At 45.0% G+C, this 17171-nt stretch overlaps 5 protein-coding genes across 5 annotated transcripts; 3 read left to right on the top strand and 2 right to left on the bottom strand.

The window, feature by feature from the left end:
- Positions 1-2898: 2898 nt before the first annotated feature.
- ATNIH1004_007757 (GFA family protein) lies at positions 2899-3852 on the bottom strand (the record flags this gene model as incomplete). The annotated part of the gene is made up of 4 exons (XM_033572376.1): positions 2899-2976; positions 3031-3141; positions 3208-3293; positions 3798-3852. The coding sequence occupies 4 exons, from the start codon at positions 3850-3852 to the stop codon at positions 2899-2901; spliced, it is 330 nt and encodes a 109-aa protein (XP_033425691.1).
- Positions 3853-5569: 1717 nt separating this feature from the next.
- On the top strand, positions 5570-7950 carry ATNIH1004_007756 (uncharacterized protein; the record flags this gene model as incomplete). The annotated part of the gene is made up of 2 exons (XM_033572375.1): positions 5570-5991; positions 6051-7950. The coding sequence occupies 2 exons, from the start codon at positions 5570-5572 to the stop codon at positions 7948-7950; spliced, it is 2322 nt and encodes a 773-aa protein (XP_033425690.1).
- Positions 7951-8658: 708 nt separating this feature from the next.
- Positions 8659-12164, top strand: ATNIH1004_007755 (uncharacterized protein; the record flags this gene model as incomplete). Its single annotated transcript, XM_033572374.1, has 8 exons — positions 8659-8797; positions 8848-10932; positions 10990-11048; positions 11098-11139; positions 11237-11341; positions 11389-11686; positions 11751-12067; positions 12162-12164. 8 exons carry the CDS (start codon positions 8659-8661, stop codon positions 12162-12164), a joined length of 3048 nt encoding a protein of 1015 aa, XP_033425689.1.
- Positions 12165-13869: 1705 nt separating this feature from the next.
- Positions 13870-14444, top strand: ATNIH1004_007754 (uncharacterized protein; the record flags this gene model as incomplete). The annotated part of the gene is made up of 2 exons (XM_033572373.1): positions 13870-14005; positions 14074-14444. The coding sequence occupies 2 exons, from the start codon at positions 13870-13872 to the stop codon at positions 14442-14444; spliced, it is 507 nt and encodes a 168-aa protein (XP_033425688.1).
- Positions 14445-14953: 509 nt separating this feature from the next.
- ATNIH1004_007753 (uncharacterized protein) lies at positions 14954-15448 on the bottom strand (the record flags this gene model as incomplete). The annotated part of the gene is made up of 3 exons (XM_033572372.1): positions 14954-15264; positions 15296-15368; positions 15422-15448. The coding sequence occupies 3 exons, from the start codon at positions 15446-15448 to the stop codon at positions 14954-14956; spliced, it is 411 nt and encodes a 136-aa protein (XP_033425687.1).
- Positions 15449-17171: the final 1723 nt, after the last annotated feature.

Raw genomic sequence — 17171 nt, 5'->3', positions numbered from 1 at the left:
GCGCGGGTCAAAGGTGACAGGATGTCTGGACCAGTCCAATAAAAAAGGCTTTGGTCGTCCCAGTGAGGGGCGAAGAGGCAGGCTATTGCAAGATTGTCATTGGTATCCTCAGAACCAAGCGTTTGAAAATCGCAAGGGCCGGCATCCCCTCTGATAGTGCTATCTCCTGACTGTGTGCATTGTCCCCATAAACAGGCAGGATCGACAGAGCATGTATTCGGATCTGGATCAGAGCGAAAATTAACACTTGTCGACAATTATGGTAGTATTGATTATTCAGCACCTTTCTCAGTCAAATGTTGTTGATGATACAACATCATCGGATCGCGTATATTTCCTACATTAGTTAGTTTGCATTCTTCATTTGTTTACCTCGCCTTTTTAAATGCGAGATGTTTTGGTAGTTTAGTTGAATCAGAGACCTAATTCAATGAAGGATCTATACTTGCGAATACGCGTAATTTTATGGTTGACAACACTGTTCTATATCAGTGCCCCTCACGAACGGCAAGCGGAATACAAAGCAGGAAAGTACCAAAGCTGTAACTCTGCTCCATTTTGCAGGTTGTTGTAAAGGGTGACGTGTGATGGAGTGAGTCCGCAGTTAATAGGATAATATAAATATGAGAGCTGCTCTAATTGCAGTCTTTGGTTAAGCTAAGCCCTGCAGGACTATTCCTGAGGCTTTTGATGCTCCAGGGACAGATGGTGAATTTTCTTTAATATGAGATTAGAAAAGGAGCAAAACTACATGGATGTTTCCCTTCTGTGAATCTGTGAATGTTCACAGATTTTGCCCGTCCTTGTTCGACCCTCGCATAAGTCATAAATGGGTTCTCTCTTGAGCATAGCTAGGGTCTTGCTTATTTATTTCTAGCTATGTGCGAGGGGCTAGCAGCTTGCCAGATTTGCAACCAACTCAACCAGGGAACCTGTCAACATAATTTGATTCTTAGTTTGTAAAAGGGTCTAGTTATGAGATTGGTATTTTTCACCTTTTGCCTTGTTTTCCCGGTCCCCTTCGGGTAGCTGCGTCAACCTGTGTCGATCATAAAAATACGCGTACTGATATCCGCAAGTATCGATCTTCGATAGAATTAGGTCTCTGATTCAACGCCTTGTCGAAATAATCCTCGTACTTTTTGAACTCACTTTCAGCAGCAAGCAGCTCCCTCTTTGTGTCGTGCATCTGCTCTCCTATTCCAGTACTTTCCTGTCCCATACTCCTCTGATTATAAAAGGAAAACGTATGAGATGATCGCAATGCAGGAGTTTGGTTGACTGGTGAAGATGAAGTAGATTGTTGCGATGCACACAGGGAGGAGCGGCATGTTGTAGAGCAAAACAGACTTCCGGAAGTTTTTATGTTGCAATTTGGGCACTTGTAAAATAATGAAGACATCTGTTTGATACTGAGAAAATTTGAAATCGAGGATTTTAAAGATATGAGATGTTTGCCTCGGAGAGTTTTCGCTTTTCTTTCTTCTACTGCTATTCGGCCCGACATGAGTCAATGATGTAACATATTACCATGCAAAAGCAGTTGTCTCAACCACGACGGATCTTGATTTCGTCCAGCCACTTTCAATTCCTTCTTTCCAGCGCGTTGGTCTGTCTATTTTCCACCTTAGGCAGGAATGACTGTGACGCTAAGAATCTTCTAGAATCTCCATCCCACCAATAGTTAGTCTGTCCTGCGGGCAAGTCTGAGGCGCTGAGGCGCTAGCGCCTCATATCCAAAGGATGTCTCATCAAGACAGCTCCATTTAGCTGGAATTTACGAGTACATTCGGCCCTTAGGTAGACTCAAGGAGGCCTGATACAATCCTGCCATTGTAAGTTTGAGTGCACGACAATGGATCCTAATGTCCTGGCGGGCTGTGAATCTTGTGATGTTCCCTTCTGTAGTTATGATGTAACATTTCGAAGTATACGAGGTGCATTTGGCATGTACCTATACATGGAGAGACGTCCCCACATGGATGAGACTTTCCAGCAGCCGACGCTTACTATACGGCTCATTACCCTACGCTTTCTCCAGGCCTACGCTCAACATTAACTCGCGCTCGGATGGTATACTGGGGCGCTCTATCCTCGGACGCTGTATCGCATGGGCCTATTCTTAGAACACTGTACCAACTGACATAATCGAGCTGAGCCTCATCTGCAGAACCACTTTGCATCCCCAGGAAAAGCTTCTCATGGGCCAATGGAAACCCATTTTGTGCTATCGAGTGAGTCTCTGCGGTCCAATAGCCTGGCCTGCTGGTAAGCCTGCGGCGCTAGTGTCCCGTAGATCAGGATGTGGAAGGTGAACCAATGAGACTCTTTGAGTTCTCGCTCAATGAATCAGGAACTAGTCCCTGCTGGTTGGCCTCCAACAAAAATCTTCCTCTCACATCGAGACATGAAACCCACGGAAAATCTCCTCATGTGCTCTCAATGTCCCAAGTATTGGATGACTGCAATCAGCGTCTATACTCCGTACATTAGATCGTCAGGAAAAGGTAACCTGATGCAAACGCTCCTTTTCATATGAAATCTATACGGCCTATCAATCCTGCTCGTCCCATAATCGTCCATAAACACTACGCCTGTGGTTACCAGAGGCAGGTCGTGGAATGCGGGTGTGGGTCGGGAAACGCTTCCAAAGGCACTACAGGCCAGCCAAATTTTGGTGTTTCTACGGCTTTGTGGGAGATTTTGTGCAGTTCCAATGGCAATAAACTCCGAATGGTTGCTTCGTCCGAATCTACATTTCTTCAGAAACACCACGATTATCCTCACCTTTCCTAATCATAGTCTTCTTAAGATCGCTCGAGAGGTCGGCTATTGTACATGCCCCCAAGTGTAGACATGTATGACTTAACATCACTCTCTCCAAAGCAATCTGGCTTTCTAGCCGGCATTGATCCTTTTCCCATCGAGTTGCTCAATCTTCAATGTGCTGATATCGACATCCTTCAGGGTTCGTACCTGCTCTCCTATAAGCCAACGAAATACTAGCACTTTGGTACCTACAAAACTTACATTGACAGCCACAATACCATCATATTCCCCTCCTTCAGCTCGAGCATAAACACTAGTCCCACAGTTGGGACAAAAGCCGTGGGGATATTTCATGCTTCCGAAACGGTACTCCTGTCCCCAGTTGTTAGTTATCAGAAGAATTGGATACACAAGAGAGGTGAGGAGATATGATCCAACCTTAATAGCATCATCGCTATTATGGAAAGTAATATTGGCTTTTTGAGTATAAACCAGGAGATAGCCGTTGATGCTACAGATCGAGCCTGTATGGGAAAGAGTGTTTTAGCGCTCAACGGTCTACTCTTTGACTCTCTCCGACTGTCTGTCTCCCCGAGAGGAAATCTGTACAATTGCATGAGTTGACGGTCTGCATTTCTATAGTCGATGAGAACTGCGCCGTGAAGCTAACTTGTCCGCAGTGGCAACTGCCATTATATGAGCTCAAGTTGGCTGGAGTTTCTGACATTTGTGAGTGTAGATGATGATTTGCTTCGAAGAGCCTGGAGAGTAGTGTACAAGGTAAGATTTACAGGAACGTTGGGTTATGTCTCTGCTTATAGTGGCGCGTCTTGGCCCCTCCAAATGCACCAATGACTCGCAAAGTTCACATGTCTTTTAGACACCTGGAACAATCCTGTTGGTAGAGGCCCCGTGATATAATCGAATACCAAAAACGAGCTACCGACTTGTCTGCTTTGTCCAATGGAACTGCAAGATTGTCGAGAATCCCTCGTATTTGAATCAGGTGGATGTTTGTCACATCTTACGCAATACGATCACGGTACCATCTGGAGACGACACGGGGAAGTCAACTGGAGCCATTGTGCTGGGCAAAGGGTGACCAGTGTATACCATCCATCAATGTAGTAATAGTTGAATAGTCAGGGCAGTGATAGTCTGCAATAAATTGTTGATATTGACCAGATGTCAACCCCTTCTCCACCCAGTCCTCTGATCGCGTGCAGCTCCTAATACCCTGTGTCCCCCAAATAACTATTCAGACAAGTCCCTGCTCAATTTACTGCTTGTCTCCTTTCAAATGCTATCTTTCCCTGAATTCACAACAATTTTTCCCTTCCTTTCTGATACATAAATTTATTCCTCGTCCAACACATTTAAGCACTCAGTGTAAAGGGCTAGAGCCTGTTGTGGAACTCAGGGGAAATGGGGCGTAGGGAGCTATTCTATAAGCTACAGGCCAACTAGCCTAATTAGGAAGTAGATGTCATCCAGTGGAAACACCAGGAATCACAGTATCTCAACCAACTGAGCCTACTAAGCGGTTCCCTATATTCTCATTGAGGTGTTCAACTATCTAAAGGATTCAGGGGTTGAATCGATCGTCAGATACTCCGCACCGCCAACTCGGGCGGATTATAGTGTTTCCGTAACAGAGCCCGTTTGACCTCTCGGACCAATGTCGCTATTGTCCCCGTTGTCCCTATTGTCCCTATTGTCCCTACTGGCCCTGTTGTCCCCTTGGCCCATTGGCCCTCGATCCATGTCACGTGACTCACCACCTTGTTTGTTTACCGCTCATTTTCCTCTTCCTTTCCTCCTTTCTTCCCTTCTTCATCGATTCCTTGTACATAACCTATCTTGTAGGTTCTATGGGTTCAGCCCTTGACATAAATAGTCTTTATCTTCTTACTCTTACACCTGCATTCGACTCAGGATGGATGCTACTTTAAGTGCTGTAATTAAAAAGAGCGGAGAAATAAAGAAATGTTTCGAGCCTAACTTTGTCTTGGCCTAATTACTATGGTAGGGCTCATGGTTGCCCATGACCAGGAAGACAATATGGAAGATAGCTAGCTGCTTGCGAAAAAAAGGGAAAATCCCCTCATCCTTGACGTAGCCGACATCTCCCAGTAGCGCTAAAAACTGTCTTTGGGCTGATGTCAAAAATATCGTATGCAGCAGGCGACTCAAGATGGAGATTGGATAGAACTTGAAGCTGAATATGCGCCATTGGCGGCTACGTGTTTCACAAACAAGTCCTGGGATGCAAATCCATCAGGTTGACCAGGGAAAAATGAGGGGCTGTTGCACTAAATATATTTGATTGTCACAGCTAGCGCTCTCCCTTAACAAGCGAATCAGATGACCAGCATTGCTTCCACCAATGGGGCTCCCTACTTAATCAGTGCAAATCTAGACACCTGCACTAGCACATTTATAAGTAGATTTAAGTGGCGAACACGCACGATCAGAAAGACCCACAGGTGTAGTGAGTCTAGTGACGGTATTTGACGGGACGTGACGGGCCGCCCCCACCCAAACACCCACCCGATGAATGACGACGACCAAGGCCAACCCACGAATAGAGGGCTATGAAGGATAGTATGCCAAGCATTTTGCAGGTCCATCAGCGGTAAATTGAGTGAAATGCCTCTGACAAAGCAGACCAAGCCCCCTTTCCATAATCTGTCAAATAAATAAAAGTGGCCAAGCGCCCAGTGTCCTTAGATGGTGTTTCACTCTGAAGGTATCATTGCTCTACTTAGTCTACACTTAGCAGTAAGCTATATTCAATAAGATGGACCCGCTCTCTGTGAGCGCAAGCGTTGTTGCGATTGCGACGCTTGCTACTCAAACCTGCTCCGCCCTCGCAGACCTTCGGTCGCTTTGCCACAGCTTGCCAGGTCGACTTCATGCTGTGAATAATGAGGTCGCTGACCTTAATTTCGTTATTTTTCAGGTTTCATTACTTATGGATGATCGAGCTTGCCTGCCCGAAAGCAAGATATCGGCAATCCCGCACCTTTTAACACAAGCAAATAAGAAATTAGTTGAGATCAAGGACATTGTTGGTCAACTGACTGCGGCTTGTCACGTATCACGAACCTTCGTGTTTAGAGCACATGCATGGCGAAAAGAACAAAGCAGATTGCAAGTATTACAGGAAGATATCAGAACCGTGAAGGCCAATCTAAATATAATACTTGGCGCTTCTAACTCGTATGTAATGCATTACTATGAAAATCCCATGACGTGCATGTTTGCTGACTGGAAAATAGGCAAGATATGACGAAGATTCGCCTTGATATTGAGGCTATCTCTACCGTCACTTTGCGGTCTTCACAACAACAAAATGCTCTGAAAGAAAACTTCTTAAATCGAATTACTGCAGTTGATGAGCGTATAGCTAGGGTTGAAGAGATGTTACGGGTCCAGGCAAACCAAGTCCAAGCTAGCCAGTTCACGCAAGTCGGTTCTTTATACATGGGTACTACACAGAGACAGCTACCAGTACCGTCAAACAAAGAGAAATACACGAATACAGCACGATCAGAGGGGATGGGCGTCCGAGTTACACCATTCATTGTCAGTTGCCGGCCTGGTTGTCCGTGTGCTTGTCATTTGCAACAGAATTCGGCCAGTCCTGCGCTACTGAACCGTGTCCTTGGACGGCTATTTCTTGGATATGCTGGACTACCATTATTTAGTCCAAAGTGCAACTTTCAAGCTTGCAAAAAGTCACGGGCAAGCCAAGTTAGTCTGGAGTATTGGTTTCCTTTGGGATTTTTGTCATCCTCGATCGTGCGACTACAAGTGGGATACCAGCCCAATATCGGGACGCTGTTGCAACTAGACACACTAAGAAGGGTACCAGATACGGCGCAATGTGTTAGCTTTGCGTTGAATGGTGATATTAAAGGACTGAAATATCTTTTTGAGAATGGGTTGGCATCTCCACGTGATATCAGCACCACTAGAGGGTATTCTGTTCTTCGCTGGGCCCTCTATGGAAAACAATATGAAACCTGCAAGTTCCTAATAGAAGCAGGGGCAGATGCAGAATATAGACCAATTGCTGCAAGTGATAACAGCCCAAAGAACAAAGCATGTCATTTTCTTCTTGAAGGTGGACTTTCTGATACCGCTGTTGAAGCTCTTCGCGCCATTACGAAGGGAGGTTACTTAGAAGATTTTATAGAAGAGTCAAGATTTACAAAGATCCATAAAATCGTTCTTGGTCTGTCGTTGCTAAGCCTCGAAGACGAAATTATTCAAAACCCGGAGGATATCAATGCGACAGACGCAATGGGGCGTACACCGTTGGCATGGGCAGCAGCACGAGGGGATACACGAGCTATTGTTACATTGCTAGGCCATGGTGCTGATCCAAATATAATGGACATTCAATTATCGGGTCCCTTGTCAAACGCGGCAGCTCAAGGTCGCACTGTTGCTGTTCGTCTGCTTCTGGAAGCTGGCGCGCACACCGACTTTACCAAGCCCAACGGCGAAAGAAAAGGCAGTCCTCTTAATTGCGCCGCCCGTAATGCGACAGATGTTTTGCTCTTAAAAAGCCTTCTCGACTTCGGCGCAGATGTGGATGCAAGTGGAACAGATGGGAAAACTGCACTGATTCACGCTGCACGTACTAATAATGCTAGTTTTGCCATGCTATTACTAGAGTACGGTGCGGATATTAATGCCATATCTGCAGATGGCTCAACTCCCTTGACCACTGCAATCACTTATAATAGTCATAATGTCTTACGACTAATACTTGATCGGTGGCATGAGTACTCTATTTGCCCACGCCTTAAGGGCCCCCATCTTCTTCAGATAGCAGCACTATACGCTGATTTTGAAACTCTTCGTATTTTGGCTGCTACTGACCATTTCCGAATGAAATACGATAAGCAATATACAATTGGAGATTTCGGGAATCGCTTACGACAACGCCCTGATCTGACGGATGACTTAGCCAAGGCATTCGATGATCTTTTGGGTATTATTAACCACGTACCAAGCCAAGAAGAGAGTTCGGAGAGCCTCCTGGAGTCTGGCATTCTCGCTTGGTTTTCATCACGCGTCAATTCCGACTTGGAAGGATTAGGTAGAGAACCTAATAGTGGTTGCAGCTCCGATAGCAGTTTCCTTGACGCGCTTGAGAATCTTCCGTAGGCAACAGAAAGTATCGCCCTCATGGGGCAGCAGCCACGTGTGAATGAGCATTTCCCTTCATTGCCCTCTTAGAGGAGGTGAAAATACAAAGTCACCTATTTTATTGATATAGCACCACCAGAAAGTCAGGTGCCTCACATGTTTAATACTTGTCATTAGCCTATTGTGTCGGCTTGGAACTGTCTAGAAACTATGGCACGGACCTCGCGGCCCTGCAATAGCTCCAATATAAGACGCAAGTGACTAGCTGAATTTATTGCTGAGTAACTAATGTGTCTAATATAACATCGATATGTTATGCCTCTATTCCTGTGTCTGCTAATTCGCTTAATTAGAAGGACTCCATTTTCTTATTTATTCTAAATTCAGCTAGAGTGACCGGCCCCACTGTTACGGCAGTCTATTATTGGTACACGTATCAGTGCTCCCTCGACTCCATTTGATTTGCCAGCTCTATAAATCAAACTTGGACATAATAGGAAGTTGCAGCGGGGAAACAGCGCGCCCACTCCATTATTTCTTGAACAAGAATCGTTCGAATTTCCCGACCAGCTCCGAAGAGGCAAGAATCCCGCCCACTGGATGGCCTATTATTCACGTGTAAATTGGCAGCAGCGAGTTTCAGTAATGAGCCTTGAACTCGATTGCATCTCCAGAATCTCACCCCAGCCACTAATTAATCAACTCCTTTAACTATACAAGTTCATCATGAGATTCGGCCAGGACTACCACAGGTACCAGGTGCCGGAATGGGCAACATTCTACGTCCCATATCTCTCATTAAAAAGGCTATTTAACAAGGCCGTCAGGATAGCGGGCCCTACAAAACAGCAACCGAATTTTACAGGTCTGTTTACCACATCTTCGCTCTCGGAATATTGCTCACATTGACTGCAGAATTATATGAAGGTCTCGAGTGTAGCATCGATTCTTTCAACTGCTTTCACCACGAAAACTATCAATTCCTAACCAAAAGGGAAGCGGACATTCGCAAAAAGTATGGATTGGTACTTGAAGTGAATACTCCAGAAACAGAGAATGCAAACTGCCGTGAGTTGGAGAACCTCCTCAAAGCTATGACAGAACTCGGCAAGGACTTGGAAAAGCTGCAATGGTACTATCGGGTGAATGGGGAAGCTATCCAGAGGATATATGCAAAGCTCGAAAAATTTCACAATTTGATCGGCCCGCCCCACCAAAACCACAAATCCAAGTGGATAAAACTGAAAAGCGATTGCGATACCCTATATTTGAAGCACACCGAAAGCTTGAATGCTTTGATAGCTGGGATCGTTCGAACCCGCACTGGTGCAAAGCTTCACTCGACATCTATATCTATGTGTCTGGAAAGTACCTGTGGTCAATCTCCACTTTCTCATTCCTTCCGCAAGGCTTTATACTCCGCTATCAGGGATGACCAGCCGTCGAAGTTGGCCAATTTACTGGATGAGATGTACTTGAATAATAGAATGTCAAAGTCGACCTTTCGAGAAATTGTCTTTGGCTTAGCAGAGCTATCAGTGACCTGTCATTCTAGACAATCCACTGGCTTTCTGTTTTCAGAAGCATTCCCAAAATATGCCATTGCATTAGACCACAAGGTCTTAAACCATATAATCGTCCTTTCCTGTCGAGATGGAGCTTTAGAAGAACACAATAAGCCGAGGGACTGCTCTTGGTGTTTTGCTAGCAAGCATGGTGAAACAGGGAACAGCCTGTTTCTTTACATAGTTGAGCACCTTGACTATGGGCGAAGAGATATCTTATCAGCAAAGGATGCTTTTGGTCGCATTTCTCTCCACTATAGTGCAATCTATGGATCGCCAGTCATCTGTCAATCGATTTTAAATATAGCTCAGTATTGGGGCCAGGATTACCCTGCACGCTTAATCTTGTCATCGGACTCCCAGCGATTCACTCCTTTACACTACGCGGTGATTAACAACCATGCAACCGCTACAAAGATTTTGTTAACTTCCGTTGGATTTATGAATCAAATAGGTGACAAAAACCTGGGCAAGAATGCAATGGATACCCTGGAGGATCTTCTTTTTATCGCCATAAAATACCAGTACGACGAGATAGTTTATCTGCTTGCGAAATGCCACTTCGAGTTTCACCGCCGATCTAGTAATGGAGAGACCGCTCTTTATGCTGCGGCTCGATGTGGGCGCGAGGAGTATGTGGAGATACTCCTGAAAAATGGCAGAACTACCGATATCAATATCCCTGAAACTATACATGGCTGGACACCTTTATTTATCGCATGTGTGGAGGGTCATCAATCTGTGGCCAAGCTTCTCATACAGGCTGGAGCGAATCAGGATATACGTGACCACTTCGGTTGGGCCGCAAATGAGCATGCGGTATTGCGGGGGCATCTAGCTATGGCTGAATTGCTGAACTCATGGAACATAGAGAAACTATCAGGTGGCCCAGCCAGCATGCCCTTGAAACTCTTGCCTGATACCAAGTCCCACTTTCGACCTGATCAGTGCTACGCAGTTGTCAATTTTGGTGTCCTACAAAATGGCAAGCACGTGGAGGCGGTCGAGTGGAGAGGTCCTTCTTCTACTTCAGGACTTTCAATTGAAGTATCGCTCTCGGAGGCGAGCAATGCAAGTCAGCTTGTGGAGCTACCCATTTTGACTGATATGGTCAATCAGCCTTTCGTGTTTCCGGTTACAGATCCCAATCAAGCCTGGCTAACGTTCAAAATGCTACGTACTAATCCTTTTCAAAAAAGGGAATATAACCTCTTGGGCAGTGGTGCAGCTTTACTTAAAAGTCTCAACCATGGTCTTGGAGAATACCGTGAAAGCCTTGACAGAGCGCGTACTATCCCAATTCTTGAAAAGAACACGTTAAGAGTTATCGGTACTGTGACTTTTACATTAGTCATTGTCAAACCAATGGCTCGTCCGCTTCCTCCTTTGAAAAATCCTTGCATCTCGAGAGGCTTACAACTTGTTGGTCACAGAGGTAAGTACTTCACTTAAAAACTTGGCCTTCATTGATATATTAGTAACCCTGAGTAAGGACTCGGCCAAAACACTGGCAGCCGCAGCTACCTCCAACTAGGGGAGAATACGATAGAGGTACATGGATCCCTAAGTTCAAGACCTGACTGTCTAACATCAAGTACAGTCATTCCTTTCAGCTGCAAAGCAGGGTGCCACTTTTGTTGAGGTAAGCAATACTGTTAATCAGAGCGAACATCTCTGACTGTTGACAGTTTGGTAATAAAAGTCATATAGTATTTTCTTATTTATGTACTAATATATAGCCAGATGTGCAGCTAACCAGAGATCTTGTGCCTGTCATTTATCACGATCTTTCGTTGAGTGAATCAGGAACGGATATTCCCATTCATGATTTGAGCTTTGAACAGGTAAGTTATCTCAAAAGATCTACCCTGACTCATTCTCACTGTCCAAGTTTATGTTCGCAAGTAAGCTACAGTCACCGAGAGGTGATCCGGTATCCGTCCTTGAAAGAGCAAACACTCGGAGCTTGGGGGCTGGGACCGGTCGAACCAAACTTCGCTCACGATCATCAACGAGGGGTCACGACGGAAGAACCCTGGAGTTTTACGATAGAATGAAGTATACTGTTGATTTTATGGATAAAGGGTTTAAGCCTAATACCCGGGGTGATTTTATCCAAGATTCGTTTGCTACGTTTGAGGAACTGCTTGAGAAATTGCCCGACACAATCGGATTCAATATTGAGATAAGTAAGTTTCGTCAAAACGCACTCCCCCGCTCGTAAAAGTCAGTTTTGACAATGTCGCAATAAAGAGTATCCTAGGCTTCATGAGGCGATTGGTGCAGGTGTTGCACCTGTGGCTATTGAGATCAATACATTCATCGATAAAATACTCGATAAGCTTTTCTCTCATGTTGGCTGTAAACGGCCCATAATTCTCTCCTCTTTCACCCCCGAAGTCTGCATTCTTTTGGCCATAAAACAACAGACGTACCCTATCATGTTTATTACTAATGCCGGCAAGCCTCCGATGACGGACAAGGAAAAAAGGGCCAGCAGTTTGCAGACTGCAATTCGTTTTGCAAAGCGGTGGAACTTAACTGGGATTGTCTTCGCATCTGAGGCACTGGTACTCTGTCCGAGACTTACTGGATATGTTAAGCAATTCGGGCTGCTTTGTGGATCCTATGGCTTTCAGAACAATAATCCTGATAATGCTAGAGTAAGTATTAAAGCTACATATGATGCTTAACACACCCCTCCAGAAATACAAAACGTAGCCATGCACTAAAACATTTCCTTTCCAGATACAAGCAGCAGCAGGTATTGACATTATTATGGCCGATAGAGTTGGACTTATTTCTATGGAGTTAAAAAATACTGTTGCCTGATTATTGTTGGTGCGAGAGCCGTTGATAGACAGGAAACAGTAACAGACCCTATACCCGTCTCCTTTGACTGCACTTGGGAGTTAGCAATAGAGCAGGAACATTATAACAGACACTATCTTAAGAAGGCATGTTTCTTTCACGTTGACGAATAAAACTCTCACAGAAAAGACCCAGAACTTGAATAGGAGGGTCCGGCGCTTGCTTTGCAAAAGGTATCTATCTTCAGGTTCATTTACAGTCATCATCCGTCACGATGAGATGTTGCGTGTCCGTTGATCTCCGCCCTAATAAGCATCCACACCCTTGACATTTCTCAAGTCGAAGCAGGAGTGATACAATTTATCTAGCATAGTGCAAATATTTAATTTGAAGAGATGTTTTTCGACTAGAAGAGTTTTTTCCCTAACTTTGTTTCACAATTCCTTTGGAAGGTTTCGACAAATTTTATAGAGAAAAAAAAAAAGGCTATCCGCGAATATTGTTATTACTCTAACATTTAATTGGAACTTCTATGTATGTGCCTGGCGGCATACGAATATCTTAAAAATCCTAAGGGATGGTATTCAGGATGTTTGGGAGGATTTGTGTTGCCCTTTTGAATGTTGCACTCGTAATTCATTCTAAGATGTGTTAATTAGTTCGTAGTACATGCTGCCATTAAAAACAATGGAAGATGCGTGAAAACTTTTGCCCATACTATTGAGCAATTTTTAACCACCTGCTGAATAATTTTTGACCCCGTCTGGTCTGGTGAGCACTTTTTTGACCGCCTTGTATAGCTTTTGACCACCCTGTTGAACAGCTCTTGGCCATCTGATTAACCACTTTCTTGACCACCTTGTAGAACAACTCTTCGTCTGATTTCTGCCAGTAACATTCCCCGCAATATTAAACCCTAGTGGGCACAGTTGAAGACAGAACTGCAACCAATCCTCCGATCTCAGGTGCAGCTCAAGAGAGCACAGAAGGAACAGCAGTAACGGCTCTCGCAGAGTGCATCGAAACATGAGGTGTTAAACAAAGTTCAACAAATGTTACTGTCCACATCGCTGGACTCAGCGCAGTGCCGAGCTCGAGAGCTAAAAGGGGAGCAACACATGAAAATTAACTTCGCATTAATTTATTATAGTCGAGAATACATAAGAGACGCCTGTGGAGTTGGATGTATGGCCTAAAGCTCTTACGGAGCATGATATTAGAGAATCTTCTGCATTGCTTGACAGGTGAGCTCTTATATATAGCAGTGAATGTGGAGCGCAATAGTCTAATTCCTTAATAGCACCCAGCCTTGGATGAATGGAAACCAAAATATTAGAAAATAGGGGTAATAGAAGTAAATCATTTACCGCTTCTTTTTAGAAATGTTGACACAATGGACTGATGGTATACAAAACTAAAAAGATGTATGAAGTCTAGTACTATATACTTAGGATAGTTCTTATTTAATTCCTGGCATGTCATTTAGCAAGCCAGGAGCTTATAAATATTCTAGAATATAATAAACTCAGTACTAGCAGCCGCGGAGCTTCATTGACAAGCCATGGCTTGTAACCTTGTTTTGAGTCTCGTACGAGGTAAGTCGGCTGGAGCTTTCGGACTATTTGCCTACGGAGGCGAACCGGACGCTGAAGGACTTTCAGGCGAATTGGATCCGGTTCAACGAGTTGGGCGCCAACGTGCTTTGGACTTACAACTCACTGAAACTTACCGTGGCGGATTATCTTGAACCTCGTCTTTCTTGCAGCAGACAAAGACTCCCAAACCAGACTCCGTGAAGATATCAGGGACGCACAACGTGAAGATGGCATGCATGCATACCTCCTGAGCTCGACAACTTTTCTCTTGGGATGCATCTCGGAGTCGTCTCGTCTGAAACCGCTTGCGGCATTCTCTGTGCCGCAATCCGGTCCCATTAATAGAGTATTAGAGGGATACCCCGTTCCAGCGGGGACGAATTACGTCGTCGACACCTACGCATTTAATATAAGAAATGAGTTCTGGGGCCCCTATGCCAAGGAATATCGTCCTTCGCGGTTTCTGGAGGTGAATGGCACTAAGGTGCGGTACAACTTCTGGCGGTTCGGCTTTAGGCCGCGGCAGTGTATGGGGAAGTAAGTACATGACGGACGTGACTATTCGGGTTCTGCTGGTCGAGATGGTCGGGCGGTGGGAATTGCACTTTCCAAAGGGAGTGGAATGGGAGCGGGCTGGAATATTTGGATAATGGATCCTTAGATGTAGTTGGTTTGTGTGTCGGTTTAATTGGGCATGTCTAGCTAGGGCTATTTTTAAATGGTATAAGAGTTAGTCTATTAACGTCTACTGATTATGTCTGAAGCGACTCCAATAGCGAGTGAGCCAATGCTCTCAAGGAAATGCTCTATAGTTTTGGTTTTATTTAAAATATACCTAGTGTAGAGTGCATTACACTGTGTTAAGTTGAGTGGGATTTTAAGAGCTATTTTTGTAGCGACATTCTGGATACCACGAGATAATTATAGTAAATCGGGGGATATACCCATAGCGAAACTGAATGGGAAGAAAAGGTGCCTCTGCCACCTTTTGTATTAATCCAGGTCTCTTTTTATTTTTATTTCTCGGAATCGGAGGTACTCTACGACTTCTCAACCCCCCCGTCGGTGTCCGATGGCGGTGGTGCCTCCGGCCTTAAACTTCTCCCACCGAGCCAACAAAGCCAGCGGGGCACTTATAACCAACAAAGCGGTAGCCACCGCAAAAGCCCCCGTAAGTCCATCCGTGTAAGCCGTCAAGACCCCAGGCAGTTGCTCCGCAGTAAAGGTCTTCCTGAGAGCGGAAGCTCCTGCACCGATCACAGCAGACGGCGACAACCCAGACACTGTCTCCTGAATGCGGCGAATAAGCATATTTCCAAAGACCGACTGCGCCGCCGATACGAGAATAATCCACCAATTAGCTGGAAGAATAAGGTTAATTACTATCCACACATGCTGTGTTTGCCATGACCGCGATCTGGGAGGTAAAGCCGGTGGAGGAGCCCGCGATAATCTGATACCCGACCTATTTCCCGGTTAATGTGTTTGGTCCAACGTGTAGACTAATCCGCCACCTACAGCACTGAGAGCAGCGCTCACGAACATAAAGGGCACGAATTATTGCGTAACTGTGAGTAGAGTGCCGGCTATCATTGAGAAGATGCCGCTGATAAGGACGGGAAGGTTATAGACACCAGAGGCGATGGGAGAGATTCCCTTGATAAACTGGAAATAAATAGGGAGGTAGTAGATGAGGATAAAAAAGCCGCCCGAGTTAAAGAAAACAATGGCTGAATTCATACCTCTACCACCTTTACCCCCTTTTACCCCCACCAAAATGTCGTACGTACATAAAACTTGGCGAGATAATTAAACTTAGCATAATAAGTGTTTCTTTAAATTTTTATAATAATTAGACAAGATTTTGTTGGCTAATTTTAATGCTTTATATAGGTTTAATAACAACCGTCGCCGTGTCCCCCCTCCCCCTCCAGCTCTTACATTGGATGGCTGGTTTACCATATTATAAGAGCCTGCCTGCTGGAAGAATCAGTCTTGCAACAAGCAGTCCAATTCTGGCAACTATGTACATGCTGATATAGGTCGGCAGCTGCTGGCCCTTCCAGGGCAGGACATTGTATTTATCCGCGGCAGGATAACTCCTTGCTATCTTATACAGCATCGTCCGTTGTATATTCATGCCTTGCTTATTCAATCCCGTGGGCGGACACTGCCAGTGCCTTGTGAGAGATGCCGCACTCCACAAGGTATGCGTCCGTTTACCAAATGTTGCCATGTACCAGGTGTATTCAGCAGTGCATGCGCTAACTACAAATGGCTGGATCTAGCTGCCCGCTGTACTATACAGGATAAGCTCTGGCGGTCCGTAGCATATCCACTGGATAGACTACAAGAGCGGGCTGTTGGCCTGGGTACTGAAGGAGAGTATTAGCAGGCAATCGGTTCCTCTTAGCAGCATCCAATTAATTTGGACGCTGAAGAAGGTGAACAGGAGAATCCAATTACTCTATCAAACAACGAAGAGGAGAAGGGAGGGGAGGGGGATAAGAATTATCCTATTCTTCTTTAGGTAGGTATAATAATTTATATACATACACAAGCATTAATACCAGCACCTGCACGCCTAGTTGTACGGGCCCTGTGTACAACACCTAAGCATAACTTGCACCTTTACGTGGTGCTTAGGACTAGTAGCCATTTATATGGTGAAACCAAGCAAGTCACATGGGGTAGTTCTGCCGGCAGAAAATGAGAAATTTTTATTTTCAGGGAGTGGCCTTAATTGCTTGCCGTAATCCGCATATTGTCCAGTCCCACAAAGTAAACCAGCCGTAGCTACGCCTGGCTCCGTAAGGTATTTCCAAGACCAACATTAGCTACAGCTATCACTGCTATTTGCCGTCCCCATCATCTGTTTGCTCATCTTATTAAGGATATCAGATACTTCTTGAGTGAGCTCTTTCGGCGTAGAACCTAGGTACTTTCCCAGTATTCTGTGATTCATACCCTATATGAATCTCATGAGGATCCACTGTGGATCACTGGCAGGTCCCCGACGGACTGCAGATCTGAAAACCGATTGGTCAGAGCAACGGGCCGAGGCAGCGGGCCGTTGTATAAGCTCATCTACTGTGGTTCTTTCTGGCTCCACTGCCAAACAGTGACTAATCTTCAATGCTGATTAATTGTCTAGCATGGCACAATGTGCTCACATTGAGATGTTGGGCACTATTAAGGACAGCAGAGAGTATAAGATTGATATGTTAAACCGTGCCTTTTGTTCTTCTCATCTTACGAACACACCGCA

The sequence above is a fragment of the Aspergillus tanneri genome, assembly GCF_003426965.1.
Source record: "Aspergillus tanneri strain NIH1004 chromosome Unknown AapTan_7_pilon_pilon_pilon, whole genome shotgun sequence".
In the NCBI taxonomy this organism is placed as follows: domain Eukaryota; kingdom Fungi; phylum Ascomycota; class Eurotiomycetes; order Eurotiales; family Aspergillaceae; genus Aspergillus; species Aspergillus tanneri.
Note: the sequence above shows the minus strand (reverse complement) of the source record. Positions and strands in the feature narration are given on the sequence as shown.